At 41.0% G+C, this 19,741-nt stretch overlaps 1 protein-coding gene across 2 annotated transcripts in view; it reads left to right on the forward strand.

Annotated features, from left to right (window-relative positions):
* The window catches only part of CNGA3 (cyclic nucleotide gated channel subunit alpha 3), a 60,920-nt gene that overhangs the window by 14,754 nt on the left and 26,425 nt on the right, over positions 1–19,741 (forward strand). For both annotated transcript variants that reach the window (XM_037898674.2, XM_037898670.2), the window contains exons 2-4: positions 3,154–3,230; positions 6,156–6,286; positions 18,625–18,741. In XM_037898674.2, the coding sequence (XP_037754602.1) occupies positions 6,186–6,286; positions 18,625–18,741 (218 nt within the window). In that variant the 5' untranslated portion in view covers positions 3,154–3,230; positions 6,156–6,185. The remainder of the gene's footprint in view (positions 1–3,153; positions 3,231–6,155; positions 6,287–18,624; positions 18,742–19,741) is intronic.

The raw sequence follows: 19,741 nt of genomic DNA on the forward strand, positions 1-19,741 counted from the left end.
ATGTATTTGTGCACCGTATAGAGATGTTGTGAAGATTAATTAACGTTTGTATAGCAATTTTAAGATATGGGCCAGATCCTGATTGATGTTTCTTGGTATAAACATATTTATTTCAGTGGAACCTTACCAATTTACACTAGCTGAGATTCTGGGCCATAAATGTTAATTATAAATAATATTGCTGTGTTGTCTGTTTGGGGCAAGTGCTACTGGCACTTCCTTTTGCATTTTGGTATGGGAGGAGATTTCATACTATTACCAGAAAAACTAATGAATATTATTAAACACATGCCATTATTTTCTGGTAAAGAAAAAATAGCAAATATAGGCTCTGATCCAGCACCATTAGAGTCAATGTGATCTTTGTCATTGACTTCAACGTAAATAGGATTAATTCCACAAACAGCATTTAATTACACCCCCTAATAATTTAGGCAAATAAATAACAGCTTAGCAACAGTATTAAATCTTGATGAGTTGGAGAGCCTCTTCTTTATTAAATGGTATCGGAAAAAGCCATAAAAGAATAATGCCACAGCATGCTGATGTGCTGAAATGTTTACATCGTGAAGTTGTATTCCCCACAATTCATGGAGTGTATTGTCACAATGCAAATATAGGATAGCAGTCTCAGGATTTCATACCATGCAGGATGCTGCCAGGAAATGCTGCCAAATCTGTAGCTGCATGGAGACTCTAGGACCTGGCCTCCTACCAAGCTATTGAGTTATTTGTTACTCACACTCCAGTGCCTTGTCCCTCTGGGACAGAGCACACTGCTTAACAATTAACTTCCATCTACTATTCATCTAACTCCCTCCAAAAACACATACATCATTTCACATTATTTATCTCCCCTTAGTGGGACTGGACCTCCCTACTATCCTGCCCCGCTGAGGCTAGCACAAACTGGAGTTTGGGGCAGGTTATATACCGAATATTGAGTTCTGCAGCTGGGGTTAATGGGTTCTGAAATGGGCTCCAACTTTACTTTTATTATGTCCCTACCTTTCTAAGGTGAACAGTCTCCATCTTCTCAATCTCTCTCCATATTTTTTCATGCCCTGGATCATTCTTGTGACTCTTTTGTGAACCCCTTTCTAGTTCTGAAATATCCTTTTTAAAGATGCCGTGACCAGGACAGCACACAGTTTTCCAGATGAGGCTGCACAGTGATTAACACGCTTTGATTTCTGGTCAGTTTTTGATTCGTAACAATGCTTTGCCTCTGACCCTGTGACTACTTAGCTTCTTTAGTAGCCTCTTGTGTGGGATAAGGCCTTCTGGAAGTTCTAAATAAATTATGTCAACTGATGCTTCTTTATCTATTGCTTTATTGACAAGTTCAAAGATTCCTAAGAGATTAGTAAGAAATAATTTTCTGTTGCAGAAGCCATGCTAATTTCAGGTGTGTGTTTGTTCTGTTTTTAATTGCTGTTTCAACCAATTTACCAGGTACAGATGTACAGCTTACAGGTCCTGGATCACAGCCCAGTTTAAAATACAACATTTTGCTACCTTCCAATTTTTGGGTGGCTTTTCTTAATGAGGTATTGTTTATTATTATTAGCAGCTCAGGTGCTTCATACTTATGCTCCATGGGCACTCTTGGATGTATACCCTCTTAGGTTGTTGACTTACTGAATTTTAAATTATGCTGACCATGACTTTGCAGCCAGTGTAGATGGACGAATCATATTTGTCATCATGCCAACTGGGTGGTGGTAAATATCAACTGCAATGGTGTGGTCAGTGCCATGTTAGTTAATATAACTCCTCAAGATTTTATCCTAACTTGCTGTAATTTTCTAGTGAAGAGATCCTTAGAGATATGTGCATCAATTCATTACTAATCCTGTTAGTCATGGACAGGACAAGGAGTAATGGTCTCAAGTTGCAGTGGGGGAGGTTTAGGTTGGATATTAGGAAAAACTTTTTCACTAGGAGGGTGGTGAAACACTGGAATGCGTTATCTAGGGAGGTGGTGGAATCCCCTTCCTTAGAAGTTTTTAAGGTCAGGCTTGACAAAGCCCTGGCTGGGATGATTTAGTTGGGGATTGGTCCTGCTCTGGGCAGGGGGTTGGACTAGGTGGCCTCCAGAGGTCCCTTCCAACTCTGTTATTCTATGATTCATTCTGTTTCCCCATCACCTATTTTAAAAAAAAAAATTAACTAGAGCAAAATTAAAAATAGGTTAGGGGTGCTGGAGGATGGTAGGTGCTACTGGATGAAAGGGTGTCAACTTAGCTTACTTCTCTCCCCTGCAGTTTGCTCTGCTCTTGTAAAGCTGCTTAAAGAAAGTGGCTTAGCACCAAGAGCAGGGGGGCCATAGACAGCAGCAGAATCCAGGCAGCTGGCCACACTATGAAAGATGCCTTTCCTAGAGCCTAGTACAGTGCAAGGAGATGGAAATGAATAACAGGTGCTAGAGAGGCTGCAGGAGCAGATCATTAGCAGGAAGAAGCAATTTTTTCCTTCTCTCCCTTACTCTCCCTCTTTGTCCAACAATTTGCCAGCAAACAGGCATGTTGTTTTGTTTTTAAATGGAGAGATTTTGGCGGTGACACCATGGCCTCTTCCTTGTTTCCCATCTGGGGCTCATGACCCCACAGATGAAAATCATCAGAGTGTGGCCCAGCATAAGTCACAGAATAGATCTGCAGATTTTAGTAAACTGAACTGTGAAGCAATCATTGAAGACAACAAGAGGGTTCCAAATGAGGATGACATTTTCTCACCACCTGAAATTAACCACAAATTAACATTTTGAGAAATGACTGTTCCCAGAACTCTTGCAATTGAGACAAATTAATTAATGTAACAAACAAAAATAATCACAATTATGTCTTCATATGTCTGTCCATGGTTCTGTGCATGATTGTGTATGTGTGCATACTTATGCATGTGTGTATATGCTAGAAGTGATCAAATAATCCAGAAATTGATTTATGAATATTTTCATAATGGTGAGTTATTTATGAGGTCATATTTTGGGCGGGGTTTGTGAGTATTCAACTCACTAGTTAATTTATGAAAATGTTTGAATCCTGAAGGTTTGATAATTTTAGCATAACCTCTTCTGAAAATTCGTACTGAGAATGCATTATTTGTTGTTCTCTGTTATTTGCTGTTCATTAGTGATTAATGTTTCAGGAAGCAGAAGCAATACAGTATGACTTAGGTGACCAAACACATATCAGGGATAATATAAAGTGAAGAGAAGAGTTGAGGTGAGCATTAGTAAGTAACTGATTGTCTGAAATGCTTTGAACAAAACATTTGGTTACTTTTTATGAATAACTAATAGATTCATTGAAGTCAGGTTGACAAATGGTTTGTGAACAGATAAAAGGGATACATTTGTCAGATAATTTATTCTCAGTTAAAATTTGTACTAGTGTTTACATGTATATTGGCATAAAACTATCTCATCTGCACTCTGTGAATGAATTAATCTCTGTTATTGGAACTTCTAAAATTTCAAATCTCTGAGTAGATTCAAAGAGCCCCCACATTGCTTTAAAACACAGGAAAAAAAAAAAACAATCAGCAGATTTTTTTCCCTGCAAAAATTACATTGGCCAAGTGTTCCAGGATGTTCAAGATTCAGACTGAAATGGGGGAGAGGGGATGGCCAGGAGGCCATGGCCCTGCCACTTTTTACTGGCCATAAGGGCAAGCGACCAGGGGAGAGGGGGCAGAATGGAGCAAGCAGGGGCAGGGTCTTGGGGGAAGGAGGCAGCATGGGACCGGGGCCTTAGGGGAAGAGGCGGTGCAGGGGCAGGGTGTCAGTGGGAAAGGGCACGGTGGGACCGGGACCATGGTTTGGGTGCCTGTGGGGCTCCCCCCACTTTTAGGGCACTTCTGCCACTCCTGATAGAGTTAGAAATGGGATGTTTACATGAGCAGAGGGGAGAATTGCCAGGTTTCCAATAAGAGACACAGGAGTTATTTCTAGACCTGCAAGAGCATGTGACGTCAACATTTAAATATGTGGCAATTTTACGTTTAGAGGTATGTTGGGTCATTTTTGAAGTTCTACGTGACTCCCTTCAAGGGTAACTAAGGCATCTGACTTTACAAAAAGAGGCATACATAAGTAGCCCCAAACATGGTTTTTGAAACTCTTTAAAACATTTGTAAAATAGCAATACTGTAAAATCTGTGGCACATACGTAATACGTTAAGGAGAGCTGTAATATAGAGATACTACTGGTGCTCATTCACTTTGCCACTGGTGAACAATGTAGCAATTCTTGAGTCCTGCCAATTAAAACTTTATACCACACCACCACATGTTGCCTGATTATAGGCAGCTCAGGTAGTGCTTCCTGTAGTTAAAGTTGTCAAACATGTTCCATTATGAGACCCTATTTTCTGGGGCTTATAACTTTGCCAAACTATGTGGGCATGCTGGGTGTCTGCCTAAGGCTGATTTTTTTGGGGGAAGTTCCTGCTGAATTGGTTCAGCTGTTTCTGAGAACAAGGAAAAATAGTGTTTTGCCCACATTAAAAAACATGACAAGTTTAATTGAGAAACTGTAGAGCCTCCATGCTTCGGAGCAAGGGCTTGAAATTGGGCAGTGGGGCAATCTGTGTCAGGGATATGCCTCTTGCCGTTCCTGTTATAATTTTGCCAAATTATAGGGCCTCCAAAAAATCTCAGTTGCCCATGCTCAGTACAGATGTGAGAGTTTGGCAGCTAAATTCTCCAAAGATTCTGTCCGCACTGAGCATGCTCCGTCTCCTCACCACCCCTACAAACCAACCAGACTGTGCATGTGCTATATCCACAGAGTGACAGAGGATGTTTCTTCTGAAGGCTACAGAAGCTGAGTACACCTTTCCCTGCAATTGCTCTTCCTGGCTGCCAGAGGCTATTTTGGCACCAGGCACTGGTACTGAGAGCAGGGAGACTGTTCCTCCTGTGCTTCCAGAGAGTGTGGTGGAGAAGGAGGAAGCAGTCTGACCAGAATGCAGAGAGATGGTGAATGGGGCAGGGGAGGAGAGGGAAGGTTGCGGGACAGAGTCAGGAGCTCACTGGAAAGAGGGGAGCAGGAGCCAGGATCTGGAACAGAGGGAGTGAAATTGTACTAAGCACTGGGGACAGGGGCAGGAGCCTGGAATGGGGTAGGATGGGACTGTGTCTCTGTGTGTGGAGGTGGGCAGGAGACTGGGACATGTATTGAGGAAATAGAAGCAGGAGACAGGGGCAGGAGCTGGGGAGGGACCAAGGTATAGGAGCCGAAAGGCACACAGAAAGGTTGGGGAGGGTAGGGGAGGGGGTGCAGAAAAGTCTGTAACCATTATGGTATACTCCCATTCAGAATCTGGAATTGAACATAGGAGTCCTGAGTCTCAACATGCCTTTGCTCTCTAGCAAATATCTATGAAACCCATCACCCAAGTGTGTGCCTCCATCCCCAAAGGTATTTAGGTACCTAACTCCCATTGATTTTAATTGGAATTAGGTGCCTAACTACCTTTGAGGATTGGGGTCTAAGACACTACAGTGAGAGCACCATGGAAAGGCCCATGAGGAAATGAATAATTTTTCATTCAGTGCTGGGTTTGGATTGTGAACAGTAAATAATGCATAGCGCCACATGTTGAATGATGAGGATAAAAAGAAATATTGACTAGCTACCCATCAGTGAGCACTGTCCATCCTGTGCACTGAATGAGATGGGGGTCTTGTGGAAAAAATGATATGTGAGCATGTAATTAAAGACTATGTCATAATGAACAAAGGGGCCAAATTCAGATTGCACAAGTAACCTTAATTCAGACATTACCTGACTTTTTTGCTTGATTTTGCAACCTAAATGTTTCTTTAACAGGATTTTTTGAATGTAATTTTATTATATAAAATATGTATGTCAGTGAGTATTTGTAGAAGCTAGAGGCTGGAAAGGTCTATTAAATCATCTAGTCCTTTTCTCTGCCAATGCAGAATTATTCTTTGTTGACATTCACTAATGTTTTGCCCTGTCTAGTTTAAATGTACCAAGTTACCACATTACATTTATAAATATCACTGGCCATTTTACAAACTACTAATAGAGGGTGGTTGTTTTTTTAATAAATCACTTTTTAAATATTTACACATTTTATCTCTATTGCAGTCTTTACAATATGTTGTTTTTGTATTTTAGCTGTCATTTGGATGCTGATATGTAAGCAAAATGGCTAAAATCAACACCCAGCACTCCTGCCCTGCTATGCACAGGCTGTCTGTTAGGACCATTGATGAAGAAATTGAAAGAATTGAAAATGGCTTTAGCAGGTAATATGTTCCTTTCCTCACAGTCAAGAGGACAGAAATTACTGTATATATTGAGGCACACCTGTAGTGCTATGCATTACGGGAGTGCTTGCCCACACAGTCTTTGACCCAGTGCAGTTAACTGAGTTTCAACTGTTAGTAGCTGTGATGAGCACAGGGCACAACAGCTGGAAAGCTACTATCACTTCTGCTTCTGGAGCTAAATCCTGCATTCCTTGGGTAACAACACTATTGACTTCAGTGGGAAGTATAAGTGCTCAAGGAAAACCAAATCTCATTCACAGAATACTCTTCACATTTTTGGGCTCTGTACTGGGATGAGTTGGAAGGGTTAGAGGAGAAGGGATCCTCTCCCTATGCCATGCTACTGCTTCCCCAGGGGGAAAGGCTGTTGAATCTGCATAGTTGCAAATACACTGGCTCTAATTATAGGTCATCTCTCAATCCTCCCTGCAGTCTGGGGCAAAAGGAGCCCCTTACAGGACTGTGGGCTCATAGGAGTGGTGAGTTGCTTTGCAGGCTCCTCATATCTTTCTCTTGTACAGTGTAATTGTACCAGCTACCTTTGGACTCGGGGCTCTCTGTGGCATGGGTAGACTCGGAGAATGTGTGGTGTATATAACGTATACGCAAATGAGTTAATGTATTATAAAACACCACTCATTTTCCCAGTTTAGATGAGCCCCATGCCTGTAGGGAGGGGAGGAAGAGTAGGATTTACTCTGAATGTTCTGCAGTGCATTTACAGCAGCGAAAATATGGCTTGGTTTGTTCTCGCTAATGCACACCATCTCAGTCAAGCTTGTCTCTTTTTAGGGGCAACCACTGTGGGTTGTTTTTATCTGTGCTCTAGGACTGGAGAAACATGTTAGCTTGACTGGATTTGGTTGTGTGAATAATGGGTGTGGGATGTTGAGTAACCAGAAGGGAGCCTGGAAACACCCACTTCCCCCTTTTGGGTCCACTGACTTTTCCTTCTGTATAGAGTGGGCATCTTCTTTCTGCACTGGGCTATATATGGCTGCTCATAGCTGCATAATGAAAGTGGAGTTGCCTTTATTCCCTTCAGAAGGGCCTGTCTGGGGAAATCTGCAGCCACCATGACTGCAGATCTTAGCACGGGTTTGCATCAGTGCTCAGTGACACCACTGGAAAAGAGAGAAAATGTGTCTGAAAGCAAGGATCAGTCTTTCCTTCTTTCCTCTATGTCCTTTTACTAAAGGATAGCAGTGATTGACAGTTTGCAGAACAAAATTACTGATGCAGCTGTGAGTGCATTTTTCTAAAGGTTTAAATGTATACCCGAGTCACTGCATTCAGTGACAATATCTGAGGTAAAGACTTAATTATGACAGCTAATGGGGCTTAAATATACATGTATACCACATGAATTACACACTCTCAGCATGAGGGTAATCCTGGAAAAGCATTTGTTTCAAACATTCTGTTTGCTGTGGCCAATACTAACTACAAGAATTTACAGATGAGTAAAAAAGATGTAATCTCCCTTTAAAAGAGATCACATATTAAAGGTAATTGGATTAGATATTCTTGTGTGTGTGTAAGACAGAGAGAAAAATGTTGTAAGATGATTGCTAGAAAATATAAAATGCCCTTGGAACATCAAGTAGCAGTCTGAAACGATATACAATCATTGAGATATATTTATCAAGAGACAACGTAGTTTGGCTTAGTCAGGCTGTGAGTAAGAATGTAATTCTAAGCAACAATGAGACAAACTTGTGAATTTTTGTTAATACTGAAGCACTCTATGAAATTCATGCAATTGTTTGCAAAAACGTTACGAATGTGATTGAAATGAAAACAGGAAATATAGCTTATAACCTACATGTTTGTAAAAAATTTCAGGAAGTTTGGAATTGTGGCAAAGAGAGTAGGTGTATGGAGAACTTCAGGAGTTCATATGTTGTGATGCATTGTTTCATATGTTGTCTTTCACAAATCGCAAAAGGTGGTTCTTATCTCCAAACCCACATTAAGGCTTTTGTTATAAACGGTGAGTCATTATCATAGATAAGTGGAAATCCACATCTCCGGTTCCCTTATGTCTCTCGTTCTCCAGTTTGAGGAGATAGGAGGGGAGTTAGAATCCCTGCAGCATACTGGAGAGATGGAGGATTAAGAGGACTAAAAGAATTCTTTTTAAGAAATTGAAAACTGAGATTCTCATGTAATAACAGGTCTCCAAGAGCTAGGGCTTTAAGTTAAACATCAAATGTAGTGAGAATTGTCAATACTGGCAAGAGAGGTAGTCTCTGCCCCACACAACATATATTGGAAGCTTTTTCTCTGTAACTCACGGGTGTAATTGAGAGCGAAAGTGTGCTACCAACCTAGTCCACTGTACCAAAAAACTCTAGCTCTGATTTTTAAAATCCAGCCTCCCATAATGTATGGGTGCGGTTGACATAACAGGGATATCAAACTAGTTGATATGGAGGCACAATCGGGTAGTTAGATGTCTAAATGGCATCAGTCACTCAAAAGGGGACATTAAAAGTTGGGTCAGATCCTTGAAGTGTTTCCATTAAATCAAACTGTCTTTTGCAGGTGAAAATGATTTTGTTTCATTTTGCTCAAAGGCCAAATAGGTGCAAAAGCAAATTTAGGGCCAGATTAGGGTAGGCCTTCCATGGATGCATTAAGAGGGCAAGATGAAGCCTCCACACCTGCACCTCCTATGCATGGACCAGGGTAAGCATTGTCCAGACTAGCTCTGCCAGATACCCAGAAGGGATGGGAGGAGGTTAGATCTAGATATGGACAACTGCAGGTGGGCTTGCAGACTTCACCCCCCTGAAGGGTGGAGCAGCAGCTGATTTACCATTGATTCTCTCAGAGGCCTGGTCTATGCTGATGGAAGAGGGCATCCATCAACGCGGCTAAATTTGTTCAGGGCAGTGGTGTTCCTACACTGACAGAAAAACCCCTTCTGTAAGTGCTTCTACTCTAAGGGGCTATGCCAGCATAGTTATGCCAACACATAGTCTCCATAGTGTAGACATACCCTGAGGCACAGTGCCGTAGTTCCCACTGTGCTAGTATGGCTCTTTACCGTGTCTAACATGGTTTGGGCCTAAAAGGCACAATTGAGCTAATAAGAGTTTTTTAACCTATTGTCTTTTGTTCAGTGGCTCCATAGTCTTCTCTCATATATTGATTTTTACACCAGTGTAACTCACTGGCTCAACAATAACAATAATAATTATTATTTTAATATTACAGTGGCAACTGGAGGCCCTTATCAGGATTGTGCCTGGCACTGTATAAAACATTGAAGAGTTTGCAACTAGAACACCGAACCTGCGACTGGCTCCTGTAAGCTGATCTTTGTGCCTGGATAAAGCCAGTTGCAGGATCTGGGCCTAAGAGGACAAGCAGCATGCATAGGGCATGGGAGAGAAAATCAGGAAAAAACTAATTTATATACATCTTTGTGTTTTTATAGGCAATGGAGTTCATTTTAGATTTACTCTTGATTTGAACTTTTATAAGTGAGTGGAATCAGGTTTAATTTCTTTGCAATTACTTCTCCGATGTTGGAATGACACTTTCAGAAACAAAGATATCTGATAGATTCTTAAGGTTTTTGTTTTTTTTTTTAATCCAGTTGCAAATGTATAGAACCCATTTCTGTGAGTGTGGAATGTCATCACTTCAGTACAGCCTTCTCACAAGGGTTTTATTTTTCCTAAGCTACAAATCCACATCATACATGCCTACGGAGCATATATTTATTGATAAAATAAGCTCAACTGCAAAAAGTTTCAGGGCATGTGTACACAGCTTAATATGGTTAATGACATTTTTAGAACAAAAGTCAAGCATCAAGAACAAAACACAAGATCTCCCAAAATACAGTGACACGGCAATTTACCCACCCAGCACCAGTCCCTTAGCCAAAGCCTGAGGAAAGAGCTGGGCCTTGTTCCTTTTCCTGAAATTAAGCAGATTCTGGCTCTGATGCAGCAGCTGTGGAGGTAAATTCTGGAGTCAAGGACCCTACACTAAGAATACCTGATCATGGGGAGAGTGGGGGGGCAGAGGGGGGTATAACTCAATGTCCCCTCAGTCAATGGAAGTCTTTCCACTGATTTCAGTGAGCACTGGGTTGGATTCTCGGTGATTAAATCTGGTGACTGTTAGCTTGAGTGTTCCATCTGATCTCAACTAGGTTGAAAGTTGATCATTCAAATAGCGGGACTCAAACTATTTAGCTTTATAGATCAAAATCAACACCCAGACTTAAATACAAAGCTCATGCAGCTGATGAAGAGCTGATTAATATGTTCCCTGTAGCTAACACTAGCAACTGGATGGGTAGTTGCATGCTCCCCAGCTGAATCTGCAGAGTCTCAAGGGCTCTACTGAAGTGCAAAGTGTGATTATATTATACATGTTTAAGCCATTTCAAGCACGTGGGGGGAGGGGGACAATAGACTGCGGATTTCCAGTTTCTGAGTGGGCTACAGTGTACTGAAGAGGCAACCATGGACCAGAAGGCCTCGCACAATAGATCTATGTCTTACAGATTTCAGAGTCGTAGCCGTGTTGGTCTGTATCAGCAAAAACAATGAGGAGTCCTTGTGGCACCTTAGGGACTAACACATGTATTGGGCATGAGCTTTCGTGGGCTAAAACCTGCTTCATCATATGCATGGAGTGGAAAATACAGTAGAGAGGTATAAATACACAGCATATGAAAAGATGGGAGTTGCCTTACCAAGTGGGGGGTCAGTGCTAACAAGCCAACTCAATTAAGGTGGAAGTGGGCTATTCTCAACAGTTGACAAAAAGGGGTGGAAATCACTTTTGTAGTGCTAATGAGGCCAATGTAATCAAGGTGGCCCATTTCACACAGTTAACAAGAAGGTGTGAGTATCAGCAGGGGAAATTAGTTTTTGTAGTGACCCATCCAGCGATGGGTCTTACAGAGTGGGACTTTGTCAGCTGCTTACTTAACTCCTTATCTAACACCAGCAAATATTAAGATTAGGGCTGTCAAGTGATTAAAAAAATGAATCACAATTAATCGTGTGATTAGTCACGCTGTTAAACAATAATAGAATACCATTTATTTAAATATTTTGGTTGTTTTCTACATTTTCAAATATTGATTTCAATTACAACACGGAATACAAAGTGTACAGTGCTCACTTTATATTTATTTTTATTACAAATATTTGCACTGTTAAAAAAAAAAAAAGAAATAGTATTTTTCAATTCACCTAATACAAGTACTGTAGTGCAATCTCTTTATCATGAAAATTGAACGTACAAATGTAAAATTATGTACAACCTCCCCCCTGCATTCTAAAATAAAACAGTGGAAAACTTTAGAGCCTATTAGTCCACTCAGTCCTACTTCTTGCACTTTCACGATAAAGAGATTGTACTACAGTACTTGTCTGAGGTGAATTGAAAAATACCATTTCTTTTGTTTATCATTTTTACAGTGCAAATATTTGTAATAAAAATAATATAAAGTAAGGATTGTACACTTTGTATCCTGTGTTGTAATTGAAATCAATATATCTGAAAATGAAAAAAACATCCAAAAATATTTAATAAATTTCAATTGGTATTCTATTGTTTAACAGTGTGATTAGAACTGCAATTAATCGTGATTAATTTTTTTAATAGCGGTTGGTTTTTTTTGTGTTAATTGTGTGAATTAACAGCAATTAATTGACAGCCCTAATTAAGATATAGCTGTGCTGGCACCAAAACCCAGGGAGTTGGCATTAGAGAGTTTTCATAGAAATCATAGAAACGTAGGGCTGGGAGGAACCACGAAAGATTGTCTAGTCCTCTGCACTTAGGCAGGACTAAGTATACCTAAACCAACAGGTGTTTGTCTGACTTGTTCTTAAAAACCTCCCATAATGGGGATTCCACAGTCTCCCTTAGAAGCCTGTTCCAGAGCTTAACCACCCTGATATTTAGTTAGAACTTTTTCCCTAATATCTCTTTTGCTGCAGATTAAGTCAATTACTTCTTGTCCTACCTTCAGTGGACATGGAGAACAACTGATCTCCGTCCTCTTCATAACAGCCCTTAACATACCTGAAGACTGTTATCAGGTGTCCCCTCAGTCTTCTTTTCTCAAGACTAAGCATGTCCATTTTGCTTAACCTTTTCTCATCCATAGGTCAGGTTTTCTAAACCTTTTGTCATTTTTGTTGATCTTCTCTGGACTCACTCCAGTTTGTCCACATATTTCTTAAAGTATCTAGAACTGGACTCAGTATGCCACCTGAGGCCTCACCAGTTCTGAGTAGAGCAGGACAATTACCTTCCATGTCTTATATATGACACTCCTATTAATATACGACAGACTATTCGCCTTTTTTCACAGCTGCATCACATTGTTGACTCATATTCAATTTGAGATTCACTATAACCCCCAGATCTTTTCCTGCAGTACTACTGCCTAGCCAGTTATCCCCCATTTTGTAGTTGTGCATTTGATTTTTTTCCCCCTAAGTGTAGGATTTTGCACTTGTCTTTACTGAATTTCATCTTGTTGATTTCAGACCAATTCTCCAGTTTTTAAGGTTGTTTTTAATTCTAATCCTGTCCTTCAGAGTGCTAGCAATCCCATCCATAGATTTTGTAAGCAAACTGTCCATGCCATTATCCAAGTCATTAATGAAAATACTGAATAGTACTGGACCCAGGACAGACCCCTGCAGGACCCCACTAGATACATCCCCCCAGTTTGACAGCGAACTATTGATAACTACTTTTTGAGTTTGGTCTTTCAACAAGTTTTGCAGCCACTTTATAGTAATTTCATCCAGATCACATTTCCCTTGTTTTGCTTATGAGAATGTCATGTGGGATTGTGTAAAAAGCTTTACTAAAATCAAGATATATCATGTCTACAGCTTCTCCCCTATCCACTAAATCAGTAAAACTGTCGAAGAAGGAAAGTAGGTTGGTTTTAATGAAAAACAAGTGAAGCAGGCTTGGAAATAAGGTTTTTCTGGTAGTGTCTCTTTACCTCCTGCCTGGCTTATGTTCCTAGTAATAAACCAGCACAGTTATATTAGTTTCAGTGTTAATTTTGTGTCAGTGTGTTCCTAGAGTCTAATACAATTGAAATTAAAATCTCTCTGAGATTTGTGCCTGACTGCAGCAAGATCTGATTTGTCAAATCTGCTGTTTAAAACCTCTGCCAAGGAGGTTTGTAAGTGACTTATAAAGGCAGAACGCAGGGTTTTATTTCTAGTTGTCTTCAGGAAAACAAGGACAACATATTTTAATCATTGTTCACTTTGATTCTTGTATAATTGCCAACTTTTCTTCTGGGATTCCTTATATTAAGTTTCCAGGTACGTTAAGGGCACGTCTATTCCAAAACTTACACAGGTTTGCCCTCATTTAAATAAATTGCTTTAGTTCAGTGGCTCTCAACCTTTCCAGACTACTGTACCGCTTTCAGGAGTCTGATTTGTCTTGCATACCCCCAAGTTTCACCTCACTTAAAAACTGCTTGCTTACAAAATCAGACATAAAAATACAAAAGTGTCACAGCACACTATTACTGAAATAGTGGTGGCAAGAGAAGGCCTCTGAGATCCAGGGTTTTGTAGACCAGGATGACATGAGAAGCTTCTTTCAAGCAACAAAAGCTATATATGGGCCAAGCTCCAAAGGCCCAACCCCCTTATGCTCTCAGCCTCCTCAAGGATAATGCAGTCATTAAACAATGCTGGAAGGAGCACTTCGAGAGCGTACTAAACTGCAAATCCAAGGTCTCTGAAGACACCATCGAGTTTATTCCACAGCGCTCAGCAATGGAACACTTTGCTGATCCCTCAACTTCTGAGGAAGTCCGGCATGCCGTCACTCAGGCAAAAAATCATAAGGTACCAGGCCCAGACGGCATCCCAGCTGAGGTTTTTAAAACTGGTGGAACAATGGTCCAGCACAAACTTTGCCAACTCCTCGACAAAATCTGGACCTGTGAAGAAATTCCACCTGACGTTAAGAACATCAACATTGTTACAATATTCAAGAAAGGGGACAAATCTTTGTGCGGGAACTACAGAAGTATTGCCCTCCTCTCCATCGCAGGGAAGATTCTTGCCCGGATCCTACTAAACTGCCTCCTCCCCCTTGCCGAGGAACTTCTCCCTGAATCACAGTGTGGCTTCAGGCCATCCCGAGGCACAACCGACATGATCTTTGTGGCACGACAGATTCAGGAGAAGTGCAGAGAGCAACACCAGGAACTGTTCATGGCATTCATCAACTTAACCAAGGCCTTTGACTCTATCAATCGTGATGCCCTATGGAGGGTTCTGGGTAGGTTTGGCTGTCCACAGAAATTCATTTCCATCATCAGACTACTCCATGATGGAATAACTACCACCATTTTGTGTAACAGCGCAGAGACAGAACTATTCATCAGTTGCACTGGTGTCAAGCAGGACTGTGTCATTGCTCCAGCGCTTTTCTCCATTTACCTTGCCGTGATCCTGATTCTCATTCGCGACCACCTTCCTGACAGAATCGGGACTGAGTATCGTATGGATGGCCAACTCCTCAATCTTTGACGTCTCCAAACAAAATCTAAGATCACGAGAACTGGCATCACTGACCTTCAGTATGCAGATGACTGTGTCATTCTTGCACATACAGAGGCCGACCTGCAAAGCACCCTAAATCTTTTTGCAGATGCCTGTCACAGCCTGGGTCTCTTTCTCAACATCGGGAAAACCAAGGTATCCTGCCAGCCCTCACCTGCACAAACTACTCTTTGTATTCTAGAAATCACCATCAGTGGAGAACCCCTGCAAAATGTGGACCATTTTCTTTACCTTGGCAGCCACTTCTTCCAAACAGCTAGAATTGACACAGAAGTTGAATACAGGATCCCCTGTGCAGCACATCCTTTGGAAGACTGTTCAAAGGAGTCTTCAATGATAGGAATCTGCAAACAGGTACGAAGATTTTGATTTACAGGGCAGTTGTCATTCCCACCCTTCTCCATGGGTGTGAGACCTGAGTAACCTACAGACGACATCTCAAGCAGCTGGAGTGGTTCCAACAGCGCTGCCTCAGGAGGATTCTCAGGATCAGCAGTCAAGACAGCGCAGAAGTAAGGGTGGCAATACCACAACCCCCCAGAATAGCCTTGCAACCCCCTTTTGGGTCAGGAACTCCAGTTTGAGAAACACTGACTTAAGGGCTTTGCATGTTTATATTTTTAAATACATATTATTCATTTGTGACAACGTCGTGAAATTTAAGATTTAAATATCTGAAACTGTGAAATTTAAGATTTTTAAAATGCTGTGCCCGTGAAATTTACCAAAGTGGACCATGAATGTGGTAGGGCCCTACTTATATTGATGTAGCTTACATTAATTCCTTCCAATTTAACTTCACCATTACAAGTTTGTTTATAGACAAGGCCTTACAACCCACTGACCTTTCTCTACTCTTGGTTTGACTGTAGTTAGGAAACAACTCTCTCTGTGCTCTTTCATTCAGTTACATTTCCACATCTCCCTTTCATTCTACAATCAGATATCTTTCTCAGGTAGAACCAATATTTGCAAAACTTTTCTTTGCCCTTTTCTCCCACCATGGGAACGGGCTTCACATACTGTTGTTGACTTGCTTGGTTATACTGTTTTATCTGCTTGCCAGCAGCTAGGGTGTATTCATACAACTGGGCTCTGGTAGACCAACTATCTTTGTGGGATAGTTGGTCATCACTGCTGTTGGCTATGGTCATAGTTACCAAGATGGTATAGATTTAGCCAAAGGCAAATACTCAAATATGTCACAGGCTGAGGTCTATCAGGCACCCAGCTGTTGGGTGGCTGTTCTTGTGTATACATCCTTGTGAATTTTAGGCTATTTCCTTCTTAGAAGGACGAAAGAAAAAGGGCACAGGAAAACAATATGAAGTTCAACAGAATGCACTTATAACCCTTCAGCAGTCACTAAACCCTTCTCCCCACACCACCTTATTGGAAAAATTGTCCCTTTGAAAAATGTTCTTTGTCCCCATATTTTCCATGGCTCTCCCTACTTTACCCGAGTCCTAATGATCTTTTCTGACTCTCTGCTTCTTTTTTTTTTTTTTGCTGCTATGCTCCTCCCCCTACCCTTGTTCTCTCACCCATACTATCTTCCTTCCTGAACCTTTGGTTGATGTTCTCCTTCTGCTCCTCATGATTTCCTGTTTTTCTGTTCCCTGCCCCATCCCAGTTCCTTTCTCAACTTCCCCACATGAAGCTTCCCTTATTTGTTCTGTTTTCCTAATTGCTACCTCCTCTTTCTCCTCCCTGTGGCTGCCTGCTCTCCCCTCTGTCCTATATCTCTTCACCTGTGGATGCTTCCCTTCTCTCCCAAGAGTATCCTCTGGCTCTTTCACCACCTTCTTTCCACCCATGGTTGCCTGTCCCACAAAGATTGACCTGTGTCCAGTGCAGGCTCTTTTCCTAGCAACAGTTCAGTAGCCTTTTTCTTGCTCTCCCCAGCTACCCTTTTCCTCTCTCTCGGAGCAGCCACTTCTACCTTCTGGCTGCTGAAAGGATGTATAGTCACAGAAAAGGGATTCTCTTTGTAATGAGATCAGAATTAGGCCCTATGAATGTGCATCCAATATTAATGGCCCAGTCCCTAACCCAGACTTTCCAAACATATGTTCCTTCTGAGATCACATGCCCATCACTGAGGAGATGTGCCATTCTGAGGTATGTCTACAGTAGAGCTGGAAGATGTAAGTTCTACTTCGAGTTGACGTACCCGCATTAGCTCTGATCAAGTTAGCAAGCTAAAAATGGAAGTGTAGCCGCAGTGGCACAAGTGATAGGACAAGTTAGCCACCTAGGGTCTCTGATGGGATGATAATCAGGGCAGCTAGCGCCTCACACTGTTCGTGCTGCTGTGGCTACATTTCTATTTTTAGTATGCTAGCTTGATCGGACCTAGCGAGGGTTTGTTTATCTGAGCTGGAAATTATACCTTCCAGCTCCAGTGTAGACATACCCTTAGTCCTACTTTTCAGGAACAAAAAGCTGTGGTGGTTGTACAAGATGAACAATATGCCCTTTGATTCTGGAATGAGAAATCTTCTGTCTGGAATCATTTGTCCTTCTACCCTCAGTATATACAGGTCTGACTTTCTTGGACATCTGTAGGATCTGTTTCTCTAGAAGACATTCTTTTCTCACTCTGCATTTCTGAATCTTAGAGTTATTTCTATAAGAACTCCCATTCCACTCTCTCCTTAAAATTATTTGTAAGACTCATAAGAAAAAAATGTGAACAGTACTTGCAATAACATTATAGTACTAATGGTACCTAAGATTGCTGTGTATATATAAAATACGAAACCAATAACAGGAGGTCTGAGTCAGATTTATACAGCCTTTCCAACATCAAGCAGAATGTATGTTATCTCTTTGTATCAGGAAGAGAATAAGAAGAAAACACTCAGCATGGGGAGAATCCCAGTAGTTTCTGGAACAATTTGGTAAAAGAGTTCTTTTCAGACTGGGTGATGAAGAGATGCTATATTAGTTGTAAGCGTGACTGCTGGTGCGAGTCAGTTTCTCCACTGAAAATACACCCAATTTAGTTAACTAATTTCCTCTGTTGGGGTGTTGCCAACTCTTGCAATGTTATTGCAAGTCACATGATATTTGGTGTTTTCCATAAAGCCCCAGGTTCTAGAGTCATGTGATAATGTGAGAATCTCAGCTTTCATTAAAAAAAAAAAAGTTTCTAGCCCTCTTGGTTGCAGAGGAGAGTTTGAAAATGTGAATCCTAAGGAACCAGGAGGTAATGAAAAAGAACCCAGAACTTATTGGATGAGATGCAATTCTGGCCGATTGAAATCAATTTTAGAACTTCCATTGTCTTCAATAAGAACAGGGTTTCACCACTGTTTTTAGAATCTCATGATCTTAAAGCCAATCTCATGATTTTTTGGGGTGGGGGCTGACTCATAAATTTTGAGCTCATGTAATTGGCAACACTGAACCCTATTCTGTTGAAGTAACTTCTGTATTATCTTTGAACCGTGTATTTATCAATAAAAAGTCCACTTTTCTGTCTGCTTTCATCAATAGCAGAACTTCCATTGACTTCAGTGGGTGCAAGACTGCGACAGAAAATTAGTAAACTAGTCTTGTCATGTGTTCAGTTTGTACCTGGCTGCAGTAGCCTTTGTGATGGAGAGAAGAGTATTGCTCCCCTCTCCCCCTTATTACGTGAGTGGAAGAATTGAATGAGTGGCAAATTAATTGTAGGCTGAATAAAAGCCTTCTTTTTTAAAACTGATTTTGCAGGACCCATTCACTGTGTGAGGACACTTCTTCAGAATTGCAGAGAGACATTTCCATGGAGACAAGAGGCCTGTCTGAATCCCGCAGGAGCTCGTTCACAGGCACTGGAGCAATGGCTAGGTAAATGGCTAACTAGCTTAACTTCGAATATTAAAGGATCGCTTGTCTGCAAAAGATTGTTGAATGTGGGAGGACAGGGATGGTGGTCATAGATTTACTAGAAAATGAGTTCAATCCATCTGAAAACATGAAAAGCCTATAATGAACATAAAATGGAACAAAAGATGCTTTGATTTTAATTTTGTACTTATAGCTCAGTTTTTAGTGTGCTGGAGTTGGCGAGTGGGCTCAGACAGAAAAGCACATTCGAATTCAAATAGGAAAAAGGTTTAATCAACACTGAAAATGGAGGAAAAATAAGTAGTAAAGTCAGACAGTAAGGGAAGGGACAAATAAGAAGTTTCTTTTCAGACTGTTAACTGGATATAATCTTATGTGATAAGAGTGTAATAACTATTCCCTCCCAGTCTTGATGATGGATGGCTCTGACGAGAAAGCATACAGTAGACTTTGAGAATACAGGGATTGCTGGGTATTTTTAGGATTAAATTATGTCTGTGATGCACTTGGAGCCTCAGTCAACAAAGGTTGGAGGAGCTGACTTTGGCCTAGATTTAGGAAAGCACCTCTCTCCAGGACAGCACTTAAGCACGTGCTTATATTTAGGAATGTGCTTAAGTCCTATTTAGAGCATTGGAAATTAAGCGCATGTCTGAAGTGGAGCCTGGATTTAAGTGCATTCCTGAATAGAGGCCTCTGTGCCTGACCTAAAGAATTTCAACTGAATTCAGAGCTCCGTTTGTCTTCTGATATAATCATTAATTATAAATTATTAATTATAAAAAGAAAAGGAGTACTTGTGGCACCTTAGAGACTAACAAATTTATTTGAGCATAAGCTTTCGTGAGCTACACGAAAGCTTATGCTCAAATAAATTTGTTGTACTTGTGGCACCTTAGAGACTAACAAATTTATTTGAGCATAAGCTTTCGTGTAGCTCACGAAAGCTTATGCTCAAATAAATTTGTTAGTCTCTAAGGTGCCACAAGTACTCCTTTTC

The sequence above is a fragment of the Chelonia mydas genome, chromosome 1 (assembly GCF_015237465.2).
Source record: "Chelonia mydas isolate rCheMyd1 chromosome 1, rCheMyd1.pri.v2, whole genome shotgun sequence".
NCBI lineage: Eukaryota > Metazoa > Chordata > Testudines > Cheloniidae > Chelonia > Chelonia mydas.